This window comes from Pelodiscus sinensis, chromosome 20 (genome assembly GCF_049634645.1).
Source record: "Pelodiscus sinensis isolate JC-2024 chromosome 20, ASM4963464v1, whole genome shotgun sequence".
In the NCBI taxonomy this organism is placed as follows: Eukaryota; Metazoa; Chordata; order Testudines; family Trionychidae; genus Pelodiscus; species Pelodiscus sinensis.
Window position 1 is genome coordinate 18,588,813 of NC_134730.1, and position 25,605 is coordinate 18,614,417.

The 25,605-nt window shown below is 45.0% G+C and overlaps 1 protein-coding gene across 2 annotated transcripts in view; it reads left to right on the top strand.

Moving 5' to 3' along the window:
* The window catches only part of ANKFN1 (ankyrin repeat and fibronectin type III domain containing 1), a 361,082-nt gene extending 337,905 nt beyond the window's left edge, over positions 1–23,177 (top strand). For both annotated transcript variants that reach the window (XM_075903834.1, XM_075903832.1), the window contains 3 exons: positions 6,272–6,438; positions 15,880–16,099; positions 21,529–23,177. In XM_075903834.1, coding sequence (XP_075759949.1) covers positions 6,272–6,438; positions 15,880–16,099; positions 21,529–22,325 — 1,184 coding nt within the window. In that variant the 3' untranslated portion in view covers positions 22,326–23,177. The remainder of the gene's footprint in view (positions 1–6,271; positions 6,439–15,879; positions 16,100–21,528) is intronic.
* The last annotated feature ends 2,428 nt before the right edge of the window (positions 23,178–25,605 follow it).

Genomic DNA, 25,605 nt, shown 5'->3' on the forward strand with positions numbered 1-25,605 from the left:
AGCGTTTTAAAGCGTTCAGAGCTGGATTTCACAGAGCAGGCCCATGTCCTTGCCTTTCATGCGGAAATACCAAAGGGCCCCGCACTAAAGTAATGATGCAGCAAAATTCCCATGGCGAGGCGAGGAAGAATCAGCTTGTGATTAAGGCACTGAACTGTGGCTGAGGAGAAATGGCTTCGGGTCCCAGTTCTGCCATCAGCTTCTTGTGTGAGCTTGGGCCAGATTCTTAGCTGTTGGCAGGGCTGGTGACAGATTTCACCGGGCCCTGGGCAATGCGTGTGGGAGGCTTGGCTCAGGGCCCCCCATAAGGCGGGGGGGGGGGCCTCAAATGGAAGGGGCAGGGCTCTGGGCAGCCAGGCCTCAGCAACACAGTGATTTCTGCCACTGCTGCCCAGAGCCCTGCTGGGCCCTTTTAAATCATCAGGCCCCACTGCTGCCCCCCTGGTCCTATAACAGCCCTGTCTGTTGCCAGTCAGCATAGCGCCACTGAAGTTGTGGGAAGGATGGAGCCAGGTCACTAGTGGGGGAAGGAGGGAAGGATTATCCCTCCTATCATGATGACATCCAAGTGTAACATGTGCTCAGTGCTCTGAGCTCTGTTGCATTAGGGTGCGCATCCTGCAGCGGTGCCGGGTCAACCGCCCTGCCCCACTGCAGTGCATGCTGAGATAGTATTCCGCAGCGCAAGGCTTCCTGGCGGACTGATGGCGAAGGAAAAGATGCTTCTGATGCCCCTTTCTCCCGGTGGTCCCCTCCAAGGAGCGGAGGGGCCAAGGCGGGGAGCAGCCCAGGGAACCTCACAGTAGCTTTGAGAGAGGAATAAGAGAGGAGCGATGGAGCCTGACACGTTTGCTAGAGGAAAGATGGGGCAGCAGACCCAGATCCACACCTCTGGCTTCTTTCTGTTTCCTCCTTCTTCCCTTCTGCTCATTCTACTTGGAAGGGAAAGGGAGAGAGGAGCTGCAACGGGCAGTCCCCGAGTCCCAGCTAAAGCTGCCCCTCTAAGAGAGGGAGAGTTAGGAAAGTGCTTTAGTGGAGGGGACAGAAGAGCTGCAGTAAATATGTCCTGCTCAGGCTGTGTTCGCTGATCAAGGGAGCTACACCAGGGGGAGAAGGGAGCTGGTATTAACTGGAATGGGGGAGCTGCATTAAGGAATTGTGCACATGGCGGGCAGGGAGGCAGCATGGATGAAAAGTGATAGAAAAGAAGGGACTGGATAGTAGAAGACTATGGGACAGTTTCTCCTGGGACACCAGCCTGGCTTCTCCTGGGACACTAGCTACAGGAAGATTTATGCCAGAAAAGTGGTTTCTTTTGGGGATAAAAGGACAGGGACCTCCCCTTCCCCTGCCTGATCTCTCATGAGAAGTCCAGGCAGGGAGTCCCTTTCCCCAACCTCCCAGGAGCCTGGGTAAGAACAAAGACTCCAAACGTTGGAAGACCCTTGCATTTTGTTCTCTGTTTGGACCAGAAACTGATACTCATTTTTAACTCCAAAATTGCTTTGAAGGTTGCTTTTGCACTGAGCAGAAACCAGATTTCACTCCATAACAGGCTTCCGTCCCTTCACTGAAGCTCTAACAGGTCCCAAAATGGATTTAATTGGGTCACATCATGAGAAAAACATGTACAGCAAAAAATACATACACACAGCAAATCACAAACATTCCACATGGGTGGTCACTTCTCCCTCGCCTTGATGGCTGGGTCACACATTGGCAGGCTTAAAAGTAGAGCTTAATGAACACACTCTTAGCTGCAGGTTAGAATATAGTCATGAAATCGAAAGCCCGGGCTCAATTTCATTTAAATATGTAATGGATATGAATAGAGCCACTCTTTCGAATCTAGTCCTGAGCAGACAAGGCTCTAGAAACAAAGCAGCAGAATGCAATGGGTATGAGAATACAGCTGATTGAGCTATTAGGGGGGTAAGACATCTTGAGATTATACTTTATGCTACTTCTTATTCAGCAGTAGGGAAATCAACCATTCAAGTCACGGGTGTGTGATGCGCTGTAATGCATTGATTTCCCAATGAAATCTATTTTGAGTATGTATTCCGGGACCTCACAATCTTTAATATATTTATCCTGACCAGGGAAGAAATTTTATTCCCATTTTGCAGATGGGAATTGAAGCCCCAGGGCTAATTAGCTTGCATGGGGTCACACGAGATCTCTCAAGCTCTAGGCTAGTGCACTAGCCTTCCTTGTGGATTCATTCCTGCCTTTGCTAAAACTGAGTCAGTTCGGATGCAGAGAGTCTGCCCACCACTGCTTTGAATAAGGTGGAGCTGTGTTCTTCCCCAAGGGGATGTACAGCAGCTTTCTCAAATGCCGTTGGCGTCTGTGTTGTGGTGAAATAATGGATCAGACATGTAAGAAGAGGGTAACTCAGGATCTACAGCAGTGATGGGCAACCAAGAACAGGGAGCTTCTGAAGCTCGCGGCCCACTGGAGCTCCACCTGCAGCCCCATGGTTCCCTTTCTACCGTCTACCCCCAAGCACCTCTCTCACACTGGGGCACCAGAGCCCAGCACCTACCTGCTCCTCCCCCCTGCCTCCCAGTACTTTTGTAGCATGAGAATTGCCTGATTTGCACTCCTTCCCCACTCCCTCTCCTCTCTCCCAGAGCTGGAACGCTAGGAACAGCTGATTTGCAGTGTTCCAGCTCTGGGAGGGAGGGAGAGAAGGCGGAACAGAGCATGAATCAGTGGATTTGCAGTGCTCTGGAAATGCTGGGAGGGAGGAGAAGTAGGAAGTCCAGAGCTCCTGTGCCATAGTGTGCAAGAGAGTATGCAGACAGGTGGTCCACAAGCCGCAGGTGGAACCCCAGTGGACCACAGGTTGCCCACCACTGATCTACATTCAGGCTTTGGGTACAGGCCATGTTGTCCATATGAGAGGAGAGAAATGAACTGGTTTTGCTGAAGTGCATTCACATTGGGTAAAAATCAGCACTGGGCAGAGGGTAGGTGCACCTCTTATCCTCACTACTTGCTGTGTAGGTCCTATGCAGGAATGGATCTTACCCTTGTGCATATCATAGATTAGTCATAGACTCGGATGAGGCTGTGTAGCTAGTACGGCTTGCTGCATGCAGTAGGGAAATGGGGATCGCATCTAGGGCGTTCTGGGCTTCTCACTACTCTGGTGATGGGATTGTGAAATATAGCAAAGAGAGAAACAGCAAACCCTGAATTTCACTCTTTGAATGAAAGAGGAAGCAATCCCATGGCCGAAGGCAGATGACACGTTCTCCCTGATTTATTGCAATACATCTCCCCAACATTCTGTAAAATGGCTGTGATTCACAGCGCAAATATTAGAAGCTTCCATTCCCCATTAGCTGGTGGCTACCGAATATATAATTGCAAACCCACAAAAGGCTATGTTGAAGTAACATTTGTTAAAGTAACATTAAAGGCTCTGACTTAAAACCACAAAGGCTAGAAACTTCAGCACTGAAGCCGAAACCACAGCTGTAATTCACTCAAGAGTGCAGCACATATGGCATAGACGCTGTAAGACCACACACTGTTCAGATTAGATTTTGGCCATATCTAGGCCCGATGAGGGGAGAAAGCAGAGGGGAGAATTCTGTCTTTGATGCTCACTGTTCTGGGGGGGGGGGGGGTTAGGGTTGAGATTAGACCTTTATTGTTATACAAACAAAGTGTTTGTAGTTTGATGTCCTAGTTGTGCTGCCATATGGCGAACACAAGAAAGATGTGGTTTGGGATTCTCTGATTTCTGTATTTATATTTTTGATTGGAACATAGGCACCACCCTGCCCAATGATTAACAAACTCTTCCATAAGAAAACCAAAAAAAAAAAAATACCTCTCTGCCATAGCAAGAAATGTGCTGTATGGTTAAGTTTAATGAAGTAGCAAGGGATTTTGAAATCCTCTGACAAGTGGAAGGGGAATACCAGCTCCACATAAGAAAGAAGTTCAATTCTGGGTTCCCTTCTTTTCTGGAAGGGTTTTCAGGCTGGACTGTGAGGAAAGACCCCGAAAATCATAACTGTTCTGCCCAAATTATGGCCTTTCTGAAATACACTGTGGCTACGTCTAGACTGGCATGATTTTCCGCAAATGCTTTTAACGGAAAAGTTTTCTGTTAAAAGCATTTGCGGAAAAGAGCGTCTAGATTGGCACGGACACTTTTCCGCAAAAGCACTTTTTGCGGAAAAGCATCCGTGCCAATCTAGACGTGCTTTTGCACAAAAAAGCCCCGATTGCCATTTTCACAATTGGGGCTTTTTTGCGCAAAACAAATCTGAGATGTCTACACTGGCCCTTTTGCGCAAAAGGACTTTTGCCCGAACAGAAGCAGCATAGTATTTCCGCAAGAAGCACTGATTTCTTACATGAGATCGTCAGTGTTCTTGCGGAAATTCAAGCGGCCAGTGTAGACAGCTGGCAAGTTTTTCCGCAAAAGCAGCTGCTTTTGTGGAAAAACTTGCCGGTCTAGACACAGCCTGTATATGGCTGCAAATGATTGACACTTTCATTGTTGCTCTCAGGTTGGCCTGGCTTGAGTGAGAGCAGCCACTCTCAAGCAGCTGTGGTCACCCTGGCACTGCACTCACTTGTGTATGGCACTAGGACTTTGAATTATCTCTGGGTAAACTGAGTGAATTTGTATGTCTTTTTGTGGCACAAGAGGAGACTGGAGGGAAGGCATTGGAATACAGAAGCTAGCATAACAACATAAGAACAGCCATAATAGGTCAGATCAAAGGTCCATCTAGTTCAGTATCCTGTCTTCTGACAGTGGCTAATGTCTGGTGCCCCAGAGGGAATGAACAGAACAAAGTCCTGGATCTTCACAATGTCTTCTGGCAAGGAGTTCCACAGGTTGTCTATGTGTTGCGTGAAGAAATACTTCATTTTTTTGGTTTGGTTTAAACCTGCTACCTAATAATTTCATGTGGTGACCCCTTTTTCCCCCCACCCACCCCGCCTCCCAGTTCTTATGTTATGGGAACAAAATAAACAACTTTTTCTTGTTCACTTTCTCCACACTGGTCATGAAAGTCATCAAGGTCATTGAGGGTATGTCTAGACTACACCTCTCTGTTGGCAAAGAGATGTAGATTAGGCACGTCGAAATTGCTAACGACGCAGGGATTTAAATATCCCATGCTTCATTAGCATAAACATGGCCACCACTTTTTTTCAAAATGGAGTTTTTTCGAAAAAACCAATAGTCTAGATACAGATTTGTCAAAAATAAACCCTTTTTCGAAATATCCTGTAGTCCTCAAAAAATGAAGTTTACAGGATCTTTCGAAAAAGGGTTTATTTTCGACAGATCCGTGTCTAGTCTGCTGGGGTTTTTTTTTCGAAAAAGCTTCGTTTATGCTAGTGAAGCACAGGATATTTAAATCCCTGCTTCATTAGCAATTTCGATGTGCCTAATCTACATCTCTCTGTCGACAGAGAGGTGTAGTCTAGACACAGCCTCAGTGAGAGATGAATAACTATTAGGGACTGGGATGTGGGTAGTCATGCTCAGTGGTTAGAGCATAAGCTAGGCATTGGAGGACAGGCACATTACCCAAAGGTTAGAGCTAAGTCAGAAATTAGAGATGTGGGCCAAGGCTGTTACCTGGAGTGAGGCAAGGCAGAAACAGGCCTGGGAATAAGTAGACACAGGAGCTATCGCAGCTGTGAATCAATGCTTTGAGCAGCCATCTAACGGTTCCTGCTGCTAGGCCTAGCAACAGGTTTGCTGCATCTTCCAACCCATCAGGAGGTGTAGCCAAACTCATTAGGTTGCCCAGAGTCTGGCTGTGCTGCAGGCCCTGATTGCTGACAATAACCAGACAGTAGACTGATTTTTTTGTGAACATTAGTGGAAAACAGGGATTCATTTTATCTTTGTTGTTCTTTGGCATGGCCTTAGCCTGGACAATGAAGCATATTAGCACCACAAACACTGGGATATGCCTAGAAGACCTAGAACTGTGCTGATGATATTGCGCTATTAAACAACACCTCTGTAAAGCTACAAAGAAAGACATCTTGGCAAAACCACAGGCCAGACAGGACTCACAATTAGATACACCAAAAGACACATCCTTGAAACCCAAGGATGAGAGGAGAGGAGAATCAGATCTTTATTATTTATTTCTGGCTCAACACATTCCATCAAGAATTTTAATAATCGTCTTTAATTAAAGTTTGTGTTAAAAATGTATGGATTTCAGGGGCAGCGTGTAATACTAATTACTTTTTTTCTCCTTCATTTTCACAGTTCATTTTTGCTGCTACAAAGAGAAATTTATTAGTCTGTATTGCCGCCTTTCTGCTGTCATAGAGCTGGACTCTCTGAAAACCCAGCAGTCCCTAAGGGAAGCAATTTCAGACAGTGAAGTCGCTGCTGCCAAACAAAGACACCAGCAAGTTTTAGACTATATACAGGTAACAGTCTGTTTCCGAGTAGACCAAGGAGACTTTTAAGGTCTATAATTTGGAATTTAAAAGGAGAATTATTTGCAGACATCATAAAAAGAGTGGTGTCAAAATGTTTTTTATGAAATTCCAAACCCATAGCACAATTTCTTCGATTGTTGCTTTTATAAAAGAGATTTTTAATGGATAAAAGCAAATGACAGTCTCACTAGACTGTTATACAGAAATGTCTCCGTTTGGATTATAGAGCTCACGCCTTTCCGTGTGAGGAAAACCAGTGCCAAGCACAGGGCATTACTCTGGAGGATACTTTTTCTCTCATTTGTGGACATACATTATTTTTACTCACTGGCAGGTTGCGAAGGAAAAAAAAAGAAAGTTGTGTCAAGGGCACACGCTATAGGAATAGATGATTGTCAGTAATGATCAGAAGGCGATCTGAGCCAGTGGCATCACAAAGCACAAGACGGAGGCTGGCTAACTGCATACCAGGAGTCCATTCGGCCAGGGTGACTCCTGCAAACCTTTATGATAACTAATTCTCCCTCTCGTGACCCTTGCACAAAGCATTTAGGGTGCATTATCGGGCATGGATCAGCTGTGTAGTCTGTAGGTTTAGGTTGGACATTAGGAAAATTTCCTAACTGCCAGAGGGGTTAAGCACTGGCATAAATTGTCTAGGGAGGTTGTGGAATTTCCACCATTGGAGATTTTTAAGAGCAGGTTGGATAGACATCTATCAGGGATGAACTAGATGATGCTTGGTCCTGCTGTGAGTGCAGGGGACTGGAACTGATGACCTCTTGAGGTCCTTTCCAGTTAGTATTTTGTGATTTTATGATTCTACTCACCTGCTACTCAAGTCTTCTCCAGTTGGAATATGGCCTGAGATAATGGTTCATCCTCTTGTTAGGGGCTTGTGGCCATTTAAATCCACATAATTATGAACCAGCAATCTCTGCTGCTCTTGTTGTGTTGTCACATACACCTTTGCAGAAGCCTGTTTGGAGCTGCCTTGAAGTTTAGGCAGCGAGGAATCCTGTGGCACTTGAAGTTTAGTTTTACTTCACATGTGTTGTGATAATCTATTGTGCTCCTGTTTTAAAACTGTTTTCTCCCCAAGTCCTTCTCCCACTTTCACACTCAGAAGAGCTGAATTAGTCCTAGTGATTCGGACCTTCTGGGGCTGCTGGGGAAATGAACGTATTTTCCGTGAAAGGTGCAGTTCACCCAGGATCCCCAGTAGGTGTCAAGGGGTACGTCTAGACTACCGGCTTCTGTCGACAAAGAGCATCTAGACTACATCCAGTTCTGTTGACAATGCAAGCTGCTTTATCAACATGACAGTGTAGATGCAAAGGACAGTGTAGATGCAATAACGCCTTCTGTTGACCCAACTCTGTCAACAAAAGGCGTTATTCCTTATAGAATGAGGTTTACAGCCTTCGACAAAACTGCTGAGTTCTGTTGACGTTATGGCGACAGAACTCAGTGGCAGTGTAGACGCAGGTATAGTTTTGTCGACAAAAGTCCACCCTATAGTCTAGACACACCCAAGTATTAGGACAAATTTGGCTCCTCTGCACATGGAAGTGGGAAGGATCTTGGGAAATACGGGTGGAGAAGCAGTTGTCAAGTGACAGCACAGTTTAACATGCCACCCAGTGTGCACTAAAACTAAGGGCATGTCTTCAATACAGGCTGCATCAACGTGCAGCAATCAATCCAGCGGGGGCTGATTTATCATGTCTGGTATAGATGTGATAAATCAACTGCAGAGCACTCTCCCCTCACTTCCAACACACCACCAAAATGAGAAGAGTAAGCGGAGTCAACAAGAGTGTGTCAGACTTACCACTGTGAAGACACCAGAGTAAACAGACCTAAGTTCACTGACCTCAGCTATGTTATTTGTGTAGCTGAAGTTGCATAACTTAGGTCAATGGCCTGCAGTAGTATAGACAAGGCCTAAGTTCCAAAGCAGCTCCAAAGAAGCCACTGTATATGTATAAAATTGCTGTGAGAGTTATGGATGCAGCAACTGTCCCTGCTCCCCCAGGGTGTTTTCGCTCATAAATATATTGTGAAGAAAGTCAAGAGAGTGCCTTAAACCCCAGTGTTTTGTACTGAATTATCGTGAAAGTGTATTAGCCTTGTCAGTTTTCTCTCAAATGAAAACCAGCTGTATTCCACCTATTGGCGAAAATATCTCAGCCCACCACATACTGCAATCTTCAGTGGCAACCACAAAACCGCAAGAGCATTTGTGTGATCCCAGATCTAAGACAGTGTTGAAGTTACTACACAAACCAAACATTGTAAAGAGCAAAGGAGTCTGTATAAACGCGGCTCTGAAAAGGAGTCAGAGGGCAGCCAAAAGAAAAATAAAAAATAACAGATAAGGGACTTGGAGTCTAAACCAGCATGTTAGACTGGAAGAAAAGAAATGTGTAGGCATATTCTCCAGCAATGAAGCAAAAATTGCAATTAAGTAATAATTCATATACTGTAATGCTTCAAATACTCTTAAGCTGTATAAGATGTATAGCTCATTAAGGGTACGTCTACACTACATGCCTCTGTCGGCAGCTGATCAGCTGTTTGTTGGCTTGCCGCTAGTCTGGACGTTCCCCCTGTTGACATCAAAGCCCTTTGTCGGCAGCCCCGGTAAACCTCATTCCACGAGGAATAACGGGGCTGCCGACAAAGGGCTTTGATGTCGACAGGGGGAACGTCCAGACTAGCGGCGAGCCGACAAACAGCTGATCAGCTGTTTGTCGGCTCAGCGTGGCAGCCATGTAAATGTAAATGAAGCCGCGATCATTTAAATCGTGGCTTCATTTACCTTTGCCTACAACCCTAATCTACATGCCTCTGCCGACAGAGGCATGTAGTGTAGACACAGCCTTAATGTGACTGGCCCATCATCCCAGGAGACACCATATTAGAGAGGACACCAACTGGCTTTATGTTTTAGTGAAAGCATTATATATCTCACGATCAGGTAGTGGATGAGTTATGGAATTAAAACCTAGGTTACACCCATCCAAATGAGTGAAGAACGCACAAGTTGATTGGCCAATCACACTGACCTCTTGGAGTTACACTACGACTTTGCAATGAGAGGGGATTATCTTGTCAAGTCCCTTTATTTCTGATAGGCAAAAGGTTCCACTTCTGAAGAACCACTTCTTGTTGCACACAGAGTGACATTCCAGCACCATTGAAGTCAGTGGCAAAAAATCATTGACTTCAATAGAGCCAGAATATATCTTCCATTCTTGTTACATGCACTGCTTGCTGCCTCTGTGCAACCTAGGAAACAATCCTGATTTGATTGATATACAAAGGTGTACAAAGGGCAAATCTGATGTACACATTCACAAAGGGTTCGGGGTAGAATTTGGGGTGCCTATAAAGAGTGATGCAAATGGCATAACAAGTCTAATTCTCCACTGCTCTGTGCCCTGTGCAGGTACCTGCACCAATGCCAAGCATCTGCGAAATTCTAGGGTAGCGCTGTACATGCTGTGCCCTCCCTTTGTGTTGGTGGAGATGATGGCATAAGGGGCAAGGCAATGGGAATCGGGTCCGATGACAGCGATTTGTACTGCTTAGGCATTGAGTGTTCCAGTTACACCCCAACAGAACGGGAGGCTAGGCAAGAAAGGTGACCCAAAGAAGAATGTGGTCAACTGTAGGCCCTATGCTATCTTACCTTAAAGCCTCCTGTTCATTGATTTCCCTGCTGAAACCTCCTTCCATGGTCCCACCACAAAAAGTGCCAGGCCCAACCTTAGGATTAATGGGGCCCTACACAGTACTATTAAACTGGTGTCCCAGCTATGCGCTTTGGCAGCCAGGGTTTGGTGGGGCGCTGATGTCAATTTATAGAGATGTGATTTTATCATTTTCAGCAACACACTCATGAACTATTTTTAACGCAAATTTTAAACTAAGATCCTGTCGACTAACACAGTAAATTCAGAAATTCACAGTACATATCTGGCTGTTAGATGGTTTTGTTGCCACTTGATTGGCTTTCACAGGTTCAGTGGTCTGCCAATTGGTCTGGCAGGCTTTGTCACTTTTAAGTTAACTAGGTTCTCTCTGAAGGAAGCAGAGCCACAGACCAGGGACGGGAAGAGGCAGGTGGGTGGATATTAAGACCCAGTGGTGCCCCAAATTTTCGGGTACGCCACGCAGCTGCTTAATCTGGCTCTAGCTCAGGACGGCTCTGGAAGGTATCACTCTTTTTTGCACACTCACCGACTCCCAATTCAGCGCAAGTTCCGTTATTTTATCACTCGCGGCCTTTCACTGACCAGTTCTCCCATTGCTCTTGACATCACGGCAGAAAGTTGGCTCCTATGGCTTCAACTCATCGCTATTTAGGTAGCGTTACTGCTCCCCTTCAAACACAATCTTGCTTTACAAGGAGCAGCCTGCACTGGAAGGGATGCACAGTGTAGCACCCCACAGGAAGCCCTGGGAAAGGTGTCTTCATTGCAAGACTTACACCCCTACTGCTACCTCCCTTCAAATGGCTGCAGCAGCATCCATCCAGTTGTCAAAGTGCTCCCAGTGATTAAAAATAACCACTCTGTTCCATATCAAAAGGCATTAAAAGGTGCCTAGGTTCCTCTCTATGCAGACCCTGAAAGCCATATCCTGCTATCAGTTTATCTGCATGCCTCTCACTACCATTAACAGGAGCCCAATGCATGGAACAACTCTCCTTAGTAGCAATGAAATGGGTGCAAATTAGAAAGGCTTCCAGGGAGGAAGTGGGGGGAAGGGAGGAGGGGCTTTTGGGCTGTAGATCCAGGGCAGATGCTCTCCCCTCTATACATAATGAACCACTGCGCTAGAGGTTTTAAGATAGGTGTTTTGTTTTATGGAAACCACAATAATAAATAAATAAAATGTTACATCTGAACAATGGCCATGGTGAAATATGTTAGTAGAGTCTGTCCAGTTCTCAGCCTACAGCTGTGGTCTTCGTTGACAGTGCCACCACAATAAATAACCCCCTGCTTGCTAGCTCAGCTAATGAGTCAGGAAACTGAACTGCACTGCGACTAGCCCTATCGATGGTCCCTGTAGGCCACTTTTGAGGCTCTTTGGCCTAGTTGATGGAGAAGGTCAAAGGGCTCTTGTCTGTGTTATGCCTGTCTGGTAGGTAGATGATGGAGAGCTTCATTCCCCAGCCTGTCACTTCACCTGCACTAAATTCTGAGTCAGCAGGCTTCATTCACTTCTAATTTTCACCAGCAGAACTCCATTGATTTCTGTGGCCTTCTCCCCCAGCTCATGTTACACTGGGGCAGCTGAGAAGTGAATCAGATCCACTCTTGTTAAAGGAGGAATCTAAACTTACAAACCTGTCACTTACCTCTCTTTGCAACATTACTGATTCTAGACCTAGACCTTTGACGTCTGTGGGCTTTGGATTTCTATGCTTCCCAAGTTCTACAGAGGAAAAAAATCCCATGGGTTCACATTATCTCCAGGGATTTTTGTTGAAATGTCACAACCTTTTGGCATTCATCTTGTGAGTTAAATGGCCAAATGTAACCCTTGAAGGAAACCAGAGAGCTCCCCCTGACTTGAGTAGATGCTGTAAATCCAAGAGCTTGCCCTACCCTTCAGTTTTTTTCTAAAGAACCACTGTGATCCATAGAGTCTTGCAAATACCAGTGAGATCCATTTGACATCTGGTGTAGGGGAAGCTGGAGCACAAGCATAGGGGAGCCCTGAGCTTCAGGGGCCAGATTCAGGCAAGCTGGTGGCTGCTTCCAGCCCCCAGGTCTTATGTTCCCCACCCCAATATACACACAGTGCTCTCACAGTGAGGTTATGTCTAAACTGCAGGCTTCTTTCAGAAGAAGTTTTTCCAGAAGAGATCTTCAGAAAAAACTTCTTCCAAAAGACAGCGTCCACACTGCGAAAGCCCATAGAAAAAGCGAGCTGCTTTTTCGACAGATAACGTCCGCCCTGAATGGATGCTCTCTCGTATGTATGCTGTGATTACTATGGGCGGAATGGCCACCAGGGCACCTGTGCTTTCTCCTCTTACTTCTTCTTGCAAAAGAACTACCTCTTCCCCATCCATACGTGCTTTTTTCTGAGAGCTCTGTTGGAAAAAGCCTTCTTCCTCATAGAAAGAGGTTTACCAATGTCAGTTCTTTCGATTTTTTTTTTCAAAAGAATGCAATTGCAGTGTGGATGTAATTGAAGTTTTTTCCGAAAAATGGCCATTTTTCTGGAAAATCTCTGCAGTATAGACATACTCAGAGATAGGGTATTGGTACGAATGTGGATGCAGATGTGGATATGTATAAAAGTGAAGCACATATGGCAGGTCATATACAAGTCTCATAGACTCATAGACTTTAAGGTCAGAAGGGACCATTATGATCATCTAGTCTGACCCCCTGCACAGTGCAGGCCACAGAATCTCGCCCACCCCTCTTAGAATAATCCTCTCACCTATGTCTCAGATATTGAAGCCTTCAAATACTTTGAAGGCCCCAACATGCAGAGAGTCCTTCAGCTGTGATCTGTGCCCAATGCTACAGAGGAAGGCGAAAAACCTCCAGGGCCTCTGCCAATCTACCCTGGAGGAAAATTCCTTCCTGACCCCAAATATGGCGATCAGCTAAACCCTGAGCATGTGGGTAAGACTCACCAGTCAGACACCCAGAAAGTTCCCTATAATGAATGGTCAATTAGTTACCAAGATCATGTTATTTCATCCAACCATCCCCTTATCATAGAACTGGAAGAGACCTCAGAAGGTCGTCAAGTCCAGCCCTCCGCTCTAGGCAGGACCAATCCCATCTAAATCAACCCGGCCAGGGTTTTGTCAAGCCGAGACTTAAACACCTCTAGGGATGGAGACTCCACTACTTCCCTAGGTAACCCATTCCAATGCTTCACTACCCTCCTAGTAAAATAGTTTTTCCTAATATCCAATCTGGACCTCTCCCACCACAACTTGAGACCATTGCTCCTTGTTCTGCCATCTGTCACTACTGAGAACAGCCTCTCTCCATCCTCTTTGGAACCTCCCTTCAGGAAGTTGAAGGCTGCTATCAAGTCCCCCCTTACTCTTCGCTTCTGCAGACTAAACAGACCCAAGTCCCTCAGCCTCTCCTCGTAGGTCATATGCTCCAGACCCCTAATCATTTTGGTTGCCCTCCGCTGGACCCTTTCCAATGCGTCCGCATCCTTTTTGTAGTGGGGGGCCCAGAACTGGACACAGTACTCCAGATGTGGCCTCACCAAAGCCGAATAAAGGGGAATAATGACATCTCTGGATCTGCTGGCAATGCTCCTCTTAATGCATCCTAATATGCCATTAGCCTTCTTGGCTACAAGGGCACACTGTTGACTCATATCTAGCTTCTCATCCACTGTAACCCCCAGGTCCTTTTCTGCAGAACTACTACTTAACTGGTTGGTCCCCAGCCTGTAACTATGCTTGGGATTCTTCCGTCCCAAGTGCAGGACTCTACACTTGTCTTTGTTGAATCTCATGAGATTTCTAGTGGCCCAATCCTCCAATTTGTCTAAGTCACTCTGGACCCTATCTCTGCCCTTAAGCGTATCTACCTCTCCCCCTAGCTTAGTGTCATCTGTAAACTTGCTGAGGGTGCAATCTATCCCCTCATCCAGGTCATTAATAAAGATATTGAACAAAACTGGTCCTAGAACCGAACCTTGGGGTACTCCACTAGAAACCGACCGCCATCCTGACATCGAGCCATTGATCACTACCCGCTGGGCCCGGCCTTCTAGCCATCTTTCTATCCATCTTACCGTCCATTTATCCAATCCGCATTCCCTTAACTTGCTGGCAAGAATATTGTGGGAGACCGTATCAAAAGCCTTGCTAAAGTCAATCATTGTGGATTGGATGAGGATCTAAATTTTGATATCTATGCAGGGCGCTAGCTGCAGAAACTGCAGGTTGCTAATGGCTAGGCAGATATCCATCCGGATTTGCTATTTTTATTAATATTTATATTTATATCTTTAAAAAAAATCCCATCCAATTATGCATGTGGTTAGTCTATGCAACCATGTAGGTCTTTAAAAGTCTGTTCTTCTAGTTCCTTTCTCCCTAACTCTGAAGAATATTTGTCACACCTGCTTGTTCATGCGCCTCAAGGAAGCAATTATGTCTCCCTATGTATGTGTACAGTACCAACTGCAGTGGAGCCCTGCTCTGGATTACGGCCTCAGGGCACAACCATAATATCAGTAAAGGTAACAGCATAGATGATGGAGAGCTTCATTCCCCAGCCTGTCACTTTACCCTGCGCTAAATGCTGAGACAGCACGCTTCACTCGCTTCTAACTTTCACCAGCAGAACTCCACTGATTTGTGTGGCATTCTCCCCCATCCCCTCATGTTACACGGGGTCAGCTGAGAACTGAATCCGATCCACTCTTGTGAAGGGGAATCTAACTGACACACCTGTCACTTAACTCTCTTGGCAAACATGACTCATCCTAGACCTGTGCTGGCTTGAATCCTGGATACCCCATTGGAGTTCTTGAGAATGGGGAAAGTCGGTAGGAATTTGGCTTTCCATGTGCAGGGCAAGCTTAGAGCGGAAGGGTGGGTGAGGTAATACCTTTTTCTGGGCTTCACACATACCTGAAGAAGGGTATGTCTACACTTGCACCCTATTTCGAAATAGGGATGCAAATGTAGGCATTCGAAATAGTCAATGAAGCCGGGATTTAAATAGCCTGTGCTTCATTAGCATAATTGCATCTGGGCACTATTTCGAAATTGCGCTATTTCAAAATAAAATGCCCTGCGTAACCATGTTATTTCGAGAGAAACCCCTTTTCTTGAAATAACTGGTAAACCTCATTGTATGAGGAATAACAGTTATTTCGAGAGAAGGGTTTTCTCTCAAAATAACACGGTAACATAGGGCATTTTATTTTGAAATAGCGCCTGGACGCTTTATGCTAATGAAGCGTGGGATATTTAAATCCCGGCTTCATTTACTATTTCGAATACCTACATTTGCCGTCTTTTCAGTCCATTCCAAAACCAAACCTTTGAAATCTTGAGCGTTGCCATGAAACAGAATTGTCATCCTCCCGGCAGCCCTAAATCATGCCCTAAGCATGGGTCTGAACCAGACCATTGGAGGCAAATCCCTCAAAAGCTGGTCTGGATTTGAACTCTCCTGCCTTGGGCCCGTCTCTGCCATGATCTGTCATTGACACTATGTAGATTTATATCCTGGCACTATGCATCTTTTTGGTTTAAATTAATTAAAAAAAAATAAAAACATGTAAAAAGAGCTGGTGATTTCTGTATCTTTTTTAAAAGAAAAACAAAAAGCGATACCTTCAGCATCGAGCGATCGCAAATGTTCACTGGTTTTTGTTCATTGTCTTTTTTCCCCCTTTCTTCCAAAGCAAATCGATGAGATCTGGCGTGAAATGAGATGGATCACAGAGGCACTGCAGTATGCCAGGTACAAACAGCTAGTGGCTGGCTTGTCCATAACAAAACTTGTGGACTTGTCGGAAGAGCAGACTCAGAAGAAAATAAATTCAACATCCTCCCATCTAGATTGTCTTCCATCACCACCACCCTCACCAGACACCAGGAGTCAGAGAAGAAAAACCCTGAGTGGTAAGAGAAGGATTTTTTTCTCCCTTGGGTGAAACGGAGCAAACAATAAGGATGGCTCCTCGATCTCTCATTTACACTAGGAGCAAGTCTGTGATATTTTTTCCATGCCTGTCTAGATGGATTTATAGAGCAACATTATGATATTTTCTGCCTTCTTATCTATCCCTTTCCTTATGGTTCCTGACATTCTGTTTGCTTTTTTGATTGCAGCCGCACATTGAGCAGATGTTTTCAGAGAACAATCCACAATGACTCCCGGTTCTCTTTCTTGAGGGTTAACGGCTAATTTAGACCCCATCATTTCCTATGTGTAGTTAAAACGATGTTTTCCAATGTACATTCCATTGCATTTATCAACATTGAATTTCATCTGCCATATTGTTGCCAAGTCACCCAATTTTGTGAGATTCCTTTGTAACTCTTCACAGTCTGCTTTGGACTTAACTAGCGTGAGTAATTTTGTATTGTCTGTAAAATTTGCCAGCATTAATTACCCCTTTTTTTTTAAGATCATTTCTGAATATGTTGAACAGCATAGGTCCCAGTAGACACCCCTAGAGGAAACCACTATCATCTCTCTCCATTCTGAAAACTGGTCATTTATTCCTACCCTTTGTTTCTGGCCTTTTCTCTAGCTACAAGTGAGAGGAATACTTTCCCACCTATCCCATTACTGCTTACTTTGATTACCAGTGGCGTAGCAAGGAGGAGGCGGGGGGGCAGTTGCCCCTGGGCACCACACTAGGCGGGCACCAATTTAGTCCCCCTCCAGTCCCCCGTCATCCCGCTGCTCACCTGCTCCTCCTCTGCCCATTGCTGCGGTTGGCACCTCCTCCCTGCCTCTCCGCCCCCAGCCCAACCCTCCTCCATCTCCAGGATGCAGCTATGCAACGCTCTTCCCTGGCTGCCGGTGGGTTAGTGCAAGCGGGAGCCCAGCCCCAAACTGGAGGAGGCGGGGGAAGATGTGGTACAAACTCCCCCCCTCCTCCCAGGGTCAGGCTCAGCCGTGCACCAGGTTCGGGGCCCTGCCAGTGCTGCCCCCGGGGGCATAATACCCTCGCTATGCCTCTGTTGCTCATGAGTCTTTGGTGATGGTCCTTGTCAAGCTTTCTGAAACTCTAAGTACACAGTAGATTGCCTTCTTTTAGCAATTCTTGGAGCTCTTGGAACCCAGCTTCGACTTCCTTTGTCTTCCAGAGTGTATATCTCTATTAGCACTAGTCTACACTTATTAATAACAATTACAATAAATATTTCAAAATAACAAGCAGAACATCCACACTACGAAGCCCATTATTTCAAAATAAGGGGCTGGTTATTTCGAAATAACAACTCCTGCTCTCCTTGGGGAATAAGCTTATTTTGAAATAGTTATTTCAGGAGCTATTATTTCACAGTAAGTTATTTTGAAATAATTTCCTAGTGTAGACATGCCCTTAGGGCAGTGTGAAAAGTTGATATTTTGTTTGGCTGGCAGTTCTGAAAAATGAAAATAAAACAATTTTTTCAGGTCAACCCAAAAAGTTTATTTAAACAATTGTTTCGGGTTAAAAAAATGTATTTGACCTAATTTTTTTTTCAGTTGTGAACATTTTTTAAAGGTTTGGTATGGTGAATAAAATAGATGGAAATTAAAAAAAAAAAAAAAAAAAAAAAAAAAAAAGTTGTTCTGACTGGAAAAATCAAACTGAAAAATTTCACCCTGCATTATTCCCCCAGAAATTCCCTTCTCTCAAAGCTCCATCTACCCCGTGTACCTCTGAGCCCAGTTTCTGTATTTTATTGCTCAGTGTTTTTCATGACAAGGCCTATCTGTGAAGCCTCCTTTTGCCTCAGGCTGATTTTGCCCAGTCAGTCAGCAGGCCATGTAGGAGAAACCCCCTGTGAAAGTTGCTCCATTGTTTGGCAGTTAGACCCACTCAGCCACTAATGGCTTGCAGTCCTTGATGTGCTGAAAGTGTCTGCTGCCCTCCAACATACGCCCCCTCCACCTCAGGAATCCCATGCATGAAACACATTTCAGTAGAAAGGTCAGTACGAATCACGGAGCAGACCCACATTCCTAGCCATAGAGTTTAAGTCCAGAAAGGATCACTAGATCACAGGGCCAGATTAAGGGGGGGAGGGGCTAGCCGGGCAGCTGCCCGGGGCGCCAACCTAAGGGGGGTGCCTGATTGATGTGGTAAGGGGCGCCATGCGCCTGGGGGCGGGGCTGCGCATGCACCGTGTGCCTGCTGCCCGGGGCACAAGTATGGCTCAGTCCAGCACTGCTAGAATACTCAGTATGACCTTCTGGGTCTCACAGAACACCAACACAACTGCATGCTAAACCCAATGGCTACGTCTACACTGGCGTGATTTTGCACAAATACTTTTAACGGAAGTTTTTCCGTTAAAAGTATTTGCGCAAGAGAGCGTCTATACTGGCATGTGCCTTTGCGCAAAAGATTTGCTTTTGTGCAAAAGCATCCGTGCCAGTGTAGATGCTCTCTTGCGCAAGAAAGCTCTTATGGCCATTTTAGCCATCGGGCTTTCTTGCGCAAGAAATTGATGTTACCTGTCTACACTGGCCTCTTGCGCAAGAACACTTGTGCAAGAGGATTTATCCCTGAGCGGGAGCGTCAGAGTATTTGCGCAAGAAGCACTGATTTTGCACATTAGAACGTCAGTGTTCTTGTGCAAATACTTGTGGCCAGTGTAGACAGGCAGCATGTTTTCGCGCAAAAGCAGCTGCTTTTGCAGAAAAACTTGCCAGTCTAGACGCAGCCAGAGTGTATATGATATTCAGGGTTTACTCTAGTTTATGCTGTGCTTGTGACATAGCATGGCCTGTGGGAAAGTCAAGCATTGGCAGGTTTGGTTTCTGTTCTGCCATTTGCCGTGAGATTGCGGGCAAATCACTTTGTTGCTCTGACTCAGTTTCCCTCTTTGTAAAGTGAGGCTAATATTAACCAGCATATTAACCAGGATAATATTAACAATCACATAGGGCTTTCAAGGAGAATAATGAATATTTGTACAAAGTATGCCACATATATGCAACCGTATTATCACTAAGCATTCCGAAATTAAATTCATCCTTCTGCACAGGGTCAACACAAGACCTGTGCACACCTCTTAGGCTCTGTTTGAAAGACATAAGTGATGCACTATCCCTGGCCTGGCCAGCACATGTGTGAATTTCATCCATGATGATTAAGTCCTCGTGAACTGCAAAATATGAAATACAAGTGGCTAAAGAATAGTGATCCCAGGATGTCTCTGATCATGTCTGAGGGTTTAATATTCCACAGAGGCATCAAAAGACACTTCAGAACATCAAGGTCAATTGTTCCATGTTCATCTTGGATCATATTTTCCTCCCATCCTTTGCTGACTCTTTTTGCTCTTTTTCTTCCGTTGCTCATCTGGTTTTATAGTGATGGAGCAGCTGACTTTTTGAGCCATCGAGTCCAGTTTGGCTTAACTGTCACTTTCAGATGGCTCGGTGTCCCAAGTGATCTGCGATGGACCCTTTAAGAACACAAAATTAAGCAAATGAGTAAAATGTTATACTCACTTTCTTGGCTGCTATCGCTGCTCAGAATAGCTGGAAAATTAAATAGATGAAATAAATGGATTGCAGCATAGAAAAAAAGGAAGCAAATTAAATGACAGTGCCTGTTTCATTAATAGAATAAGGACTTTGGGGAAAAATAAATCACTGTTCTGCTGAACTGTCGTTAAGCAATGAGTTAATGACATGGTAGAAACAAAAGCTGCAGATGCGACATGGAACAACTGCCACAGTCTTTTTGGTCAGAATAATTCATTTTTATTTCTAAATGGCAGTTTCCTACTGTCAAGAAAACCAAATAAATCTGCTCCTATTAGAGTAAAAGCAAAAAAGCGCAAAGAATTTGTATGGAAACTGCGGCCTTTATAAAAGCATGTGTTCCTGACTTTGATTTAATCCATTATATATTAATGTTTTCCTTTGATTTCATGGTCTCTCTCTAGGCCAAATTCTCCTTTGAATAACATAGTGCAAATGCAGAATAATTGCTCTTGGACTAGGTGGAGATACTTAGCATTAACACCATGTCTCTAAGAGCATAATGTGACCCCTATGTGGATCTGATTCATTGTTGCCCTGCTCTGTGTATGGCTATTTACACCAACGCAAGGTGAGTTGTGGGGATTATTTTATACCCACTCTGTGCTTGCTTTGTTCTGGTGTAATTGACTCCCACAATAGAGGGCAGCAAAGAATCAGAGCCGCCGTTTACATTACTGCAGAAGTTGGCCCTGATGCTTCCATGACAAAATGGCAATGACATCCAGGCTGGAGCCAGTTTGAACTTGGATTAATAAATTCACATGTGGATTAAAATTGTCAGGTTGAGTTTTGAATAAACATTCATGCACTGGGGCAGACTTTGCTCACGTAGCTGGATCACTTTTATCCACGTCAGTTTAGCAAGGCCACATCCCGCTCTTGATTACACAGATGAAAAAATCCAAGGAAACTCCATCCAACAGAGAACAGAATTTGAGTGATAGTTTCTCAATATCCAAAAATGTTCAGTCTCCATGAAATTCAATTTGCAACTCAGAAAACAAGATTACAGGTTGGACCTCCCTGATCCGGCAAATGAGAGAATTTGCCAGACCAGGGGAGGTGTCCCCTGTCCCTGCCCCAAACCAGCTGGCCTCCTGTCTCTGGCCCCTTCTACTCTCTCTCCAGCTGAGCAGTCCATTGTGCTGTCGCTGTCCTCCCAGCCCTGAGCTGCGATAGGCAGCTGGGAGGTTCTCCAGCCTCCAGCACTGGCCCCGTGCTGCCGTGGGCGGCCAGGTTTCCCTGGCTCCACACTGCTGCAGGTGGCTGGGGTTCTCCAGCCCCCAGCTCCACGCTTCTGTGGACTGCCTGGTTCTACGGCCTGGGTCCCAGCACTGCTGTGGGGCTCTGGCCAGCCCTGCTGACCCCAGCCCTGGCCAGGCTACTGGCCCTCCTGCCATTAGACTTCCAGGATCTCTGGTCCAGGAGCATCTGTGGTCTTACCACAGAGCATCCAGTTTTCAGAGATGCTACCTGTTCTTTAAAATTCCATCCCAACCCCAATTCTTCCCCTTTGCTCATTTCCCATCATCTCATTAGTCCTTTCTTCCCTCCTCTTTCTGACTGTGACACTATCTCCCCTCTATCAATCCACCTCAAACCATCAATCCACCTCAAACCATCAATCCACCTCAAACATCTGCTCTTTGCTAGTGTCATGTCCCCATGGAAAAATTCCACAATGGAAATACACAGAGGTTGCCAGAAATGTGTCTGAGATTCATTTTGCTTCCAAGTTAAGAAAATATATTAAGTGTCTTAAACTGTTCTTTTAAGTGGAGGGTGTGTCATGTCGGTGGTTATCCTGTTTTAATGAGTCTTCTATTTTCAGATTCCCAGCCCTGCTCAGATGAAGAAGGCTGCTCCGAAGTATTTCTTCCAACTGACAGCGACTATGATTCAAGTGATGCTCTGAGCCCCAGAGAACTGGATTTGGTTTACTCATCCTCACATGACATATCCCAACAGGCAGTGGGTGGCCTGGGCGGCAGTGCCCCTGATGTCCTACAGGTCCATGATATGAAGCCTCACCTGACTTTGAAAGAAGACCCCAAAGGCGGCAGTGACTTGTATGCCGACGCTGAATACTGCACTGAGTACATGAGTAGTGTGACCGTGGGAGGGTTCACGTCCAAAAGCATGGACAAGGCTTCCAACTCCAGGCAGCCTTTGAGTTTCTTGGGGAAAAAAAAGCTAGGGAAACATCAACACTACAACTACTTCAGCCGGCACCATCGCTGGCTGAGAGTGCACAGTGAGACGCAGCCCGCTTCTCTTTCTGAGGGCGTGTACACGCAGCATCTCACACGAGCCACGGATTTATCACAGGAGTCTACCTCCAGTGAGCAAATAAGGATTCCCATCGACGGTCCTAGGAGCACTTTCTTACTTCATGCCTCGAGCCTCCCAGAAGATGGGAAAGGCAAGTACCAAGAGTCGAGGCAGAATATCCGTAGGATATATGTGGAGCCTTATCAAACCGCGGTACTCAGTGAAGAGGGCAAGCCCTGGGCTCTGAGCATGCAGTCTGTAGAACGTGGAGATTTGCACGATACCACAGAACAGGAAGTGGGCTTGGATGACCAATCAAATTCTCCCATCTCGGAAGTATTCAGTAGCACGCTTTAGGAGTTTGCACTGCAACACGCTGCGCCCAAAATGGCATCATGACCATTCTCAATTTAGGATCATATTTTCAAATTAACCTTTAAAATGCAGATCCTCAACTCGCATCTGGTTCTACTTACTTTACCAGCTGAGGATCCGGCCTTAAATGGGTATCCCCCAAAGCGCATGCCAAATCGCTTGCATCTGCAATTTTCAGGTGTAAATAATCAATGTTTACCATCTAACTTAATGCTGCATGATGGCAAATCAGGTGGTTAGGCACAGAAATGTGCTTAATTACACAAATGTCTGGGCATGCAGAATTTCAGGCACATACAATTTGCCTGCAAAATTTGGGGGAAGCTGATTAAAGTCACTTTAGAAATGTGGTCCTAAGTTCTATTACCTCCCCCTCCCCGTAAATGTTTCCACTTCCCAACAAGCCCCTTGTGTGGATTTCGCTGACATGCAAGTACAGCACTGAGTGGTTGGGTGAATGAAAATAGGTCCTGCAGCTTCTGGTCTTACGTGCCCCTTTATTTCTATCACACAAAAAATTAGTGCCAACTCTAAACATTGGCATGGCCTGGTACAATTGCTAGCCTTGCACGCTTAGCTTCATAGGCTTTGATTTAAAGGAATGTAAATACCAACTTATTCTCCAGCTTTAGATGAGAGAGAATCCTTCTAGATCAAGAGGAGAGGGTATTAGGTGGTTTGCGGTAGCTGGTCTGACTAGTGAATGAATAATGCATAGTCACAGGGCTTTGGCTGGTCCTTTGCATGGGAATGAATTTCATCTGGTTACAGGGAATCTCAGACTGTCACTGGAGGTGGATCTAAGCCATAAAATTCAGGTTCGGGCTTTTTTTTTTTTTTCCAAATACTCCCTCCAAATTTCAAGGTTGTTTGGATCAATGGTTTCAGGTTTAGACCATTGTAGTAATTCTGAATTGGATAGATTTAGATTAGGGAAAAAAGGGCAGGGGCAGGGGAGCAGTTGAATCAGGGATTTTGGTTCAGGCTCATCTTCGATGACTATGTAAGTATCAGTATCATACTATGTAAGTATCAGTATCAAAAGAACAAATATAATCTTGAAATGCCCCAGTTTCTTAAAAACAGTGAGTAGTCCTATGGCACCTTAAAGACTAACAAAATATATAGAGAAGAAATATATGTAAAATGTGTATATATATATATATATATATATATATATAATATGAAGAAATGGGTTTTGCCCACAAAAGCTCATGATACTATCTATATCTATATGTATTTGTTAGTCTCTCAGGGTGTGTCTAGACTACAGGGTTTTTTCAAAAAAAACTTTCCCTGCATCAAGACTGCTGCTGCTTTCTTTCAAAAGTAAATCAAAAGAACACAGCAGTTTTTTCGACCACAGAAAACCCCGGCTTGCTTTTTCGAAAGTACTGGTTGTAATCTAGATGCTGTTTTTCGAAAGAGGCTTTTTCGGAAGTATCTTTCAAAAAAGCCTCTTTTGAAAGAGGCTTGCAGTCTAGACATAGCCTAAGGTGTCATAGACGTTCTCGCTGTATTTAAAGTTACAGACTAACTTGGCTACCCCCAGACATATTTTTTTAAGGATACTTCGAAATCCACAATAGATTTTGTCACGAGAATAAGACCCACCGTCCTCTCATCCTCCAGAAGACATTCTAGACAACTAAGTCCATATTAATCAGAGTCATGACACTAAGGTCATATTACTACATACATCTTTAGGACTTGGAGAAATTAATTACAAGTGAGGGATACTTCCCTTCACCCCTGCTTTCCCACCCCTGCTGTTGCGACAGCCTTTGACTTCTATTCTTTCTTATACAGTTCTTGAAGTTTAATCTTATAGGCCACCTTTCTTCAGGTTAAATGTCTTCACTTCATGTATGCCCAGCCATCTCCTTTTCAGTATGTGAAATTCCACATGGGTACGTTCTAAGGCCGAAGAGGCTTGAATTCAATGTGAAGATAAGGATTTGCCCCATGAGCTGTGGACCATATGAAAATAGCACATTGCTAACCCCAGAGCTTTTAAAATCCTCCTAATGCTTAGCACCAAGCCATAAATTCAGACATGGACGGTATTTACCATTGTCTTTGCTCTGATAGAAGGGACCACTGTTTCTCCGAGGGTTTTATTATGAGTGGGAATTATATATGTAACATCTAATGCATCACACATCAGAATATGATACAAGACTCGTATTGAGGATTGGGAAGACTCCCTCCGAGTTCAATGGTTTTGGATAAGACCCACCTGGAAAGTGTTAGTGAGGAGAAGGGTGTGAGGAGTCCAGGTGCCACACTGCTGTGGGGAGTATATGGAAGATTGCAGGTTTTATCCTATATGAGAAGGGAAATCCTGATGCAACTCAGAAACGGTCCAGAGAACCAAAAATTGGCACTGTGCTACTGACAGTAAAGTCAGTACCAGCTTGTCACGTTGCCACACAACCATTGGCACAACACCCCTATTAAGAGAGACTAGGACAGTCTGGTGCTTGAGCCCTGCAGGCAAAACATGCAACCATGCAAAATATAGTGCCTGGCCCAATGGGGCCCTGACCTGTTTGGGTTCTTGGTGCTATTGCCCCATGAGGCGTTTCATAGTAATAAGATTCTATCCCCAAAGCATTTTGCAGACCGTGATAGGGAAAAAAGAAATGTTACGTGGGCTTCTCTAGAGAATTGTTTTCCTAAATTGAAAACCATCTCCCCTTGCTCTGGTTCTCCAAAGCTATGGCAGTCTCCAGATTGACAGTAGCAAAGTCCACATTAGAAAGAACAGGACACACACTTGCCAGACATGTAGTTGGAGTACCTGCCCTACTCATCACCATCCCAGGCCATCAAATGAATCCCTGAATGTTAATGAGTGCCCAGTGCAAAACCCAGAAGGGGAAATGTGCCTTTCCATATTAGAGACCAAAATACAGTTATAATAATTTACACTTTTCATGGCAGGATTGTCCAAATTCATTCACAAGCAATTATGATTAGGGGGGAGGGATAGCTCAATGGTTTGAGCATTGGCCTACTAAACCCAGGGTTGTGAGTTCAATCCTTGTAGAGACAACTTGGGGCAAATATTTGTCAGGGATGGTACTTGGTCCTGCTGTGAAGGCAGGGGACTGGACTCAATGACCTTTCAAGGTCTCTTCCAGCTCTAAGAGAGAGGCAATCTCCATTAGTTAATTAAAAGAAACTCCTGGGAAGTGGGCAAATCTTAAATTCACTTCATATTTAGGTAAACCAAGGCCCAGGGGGATAAGTGTCTTTT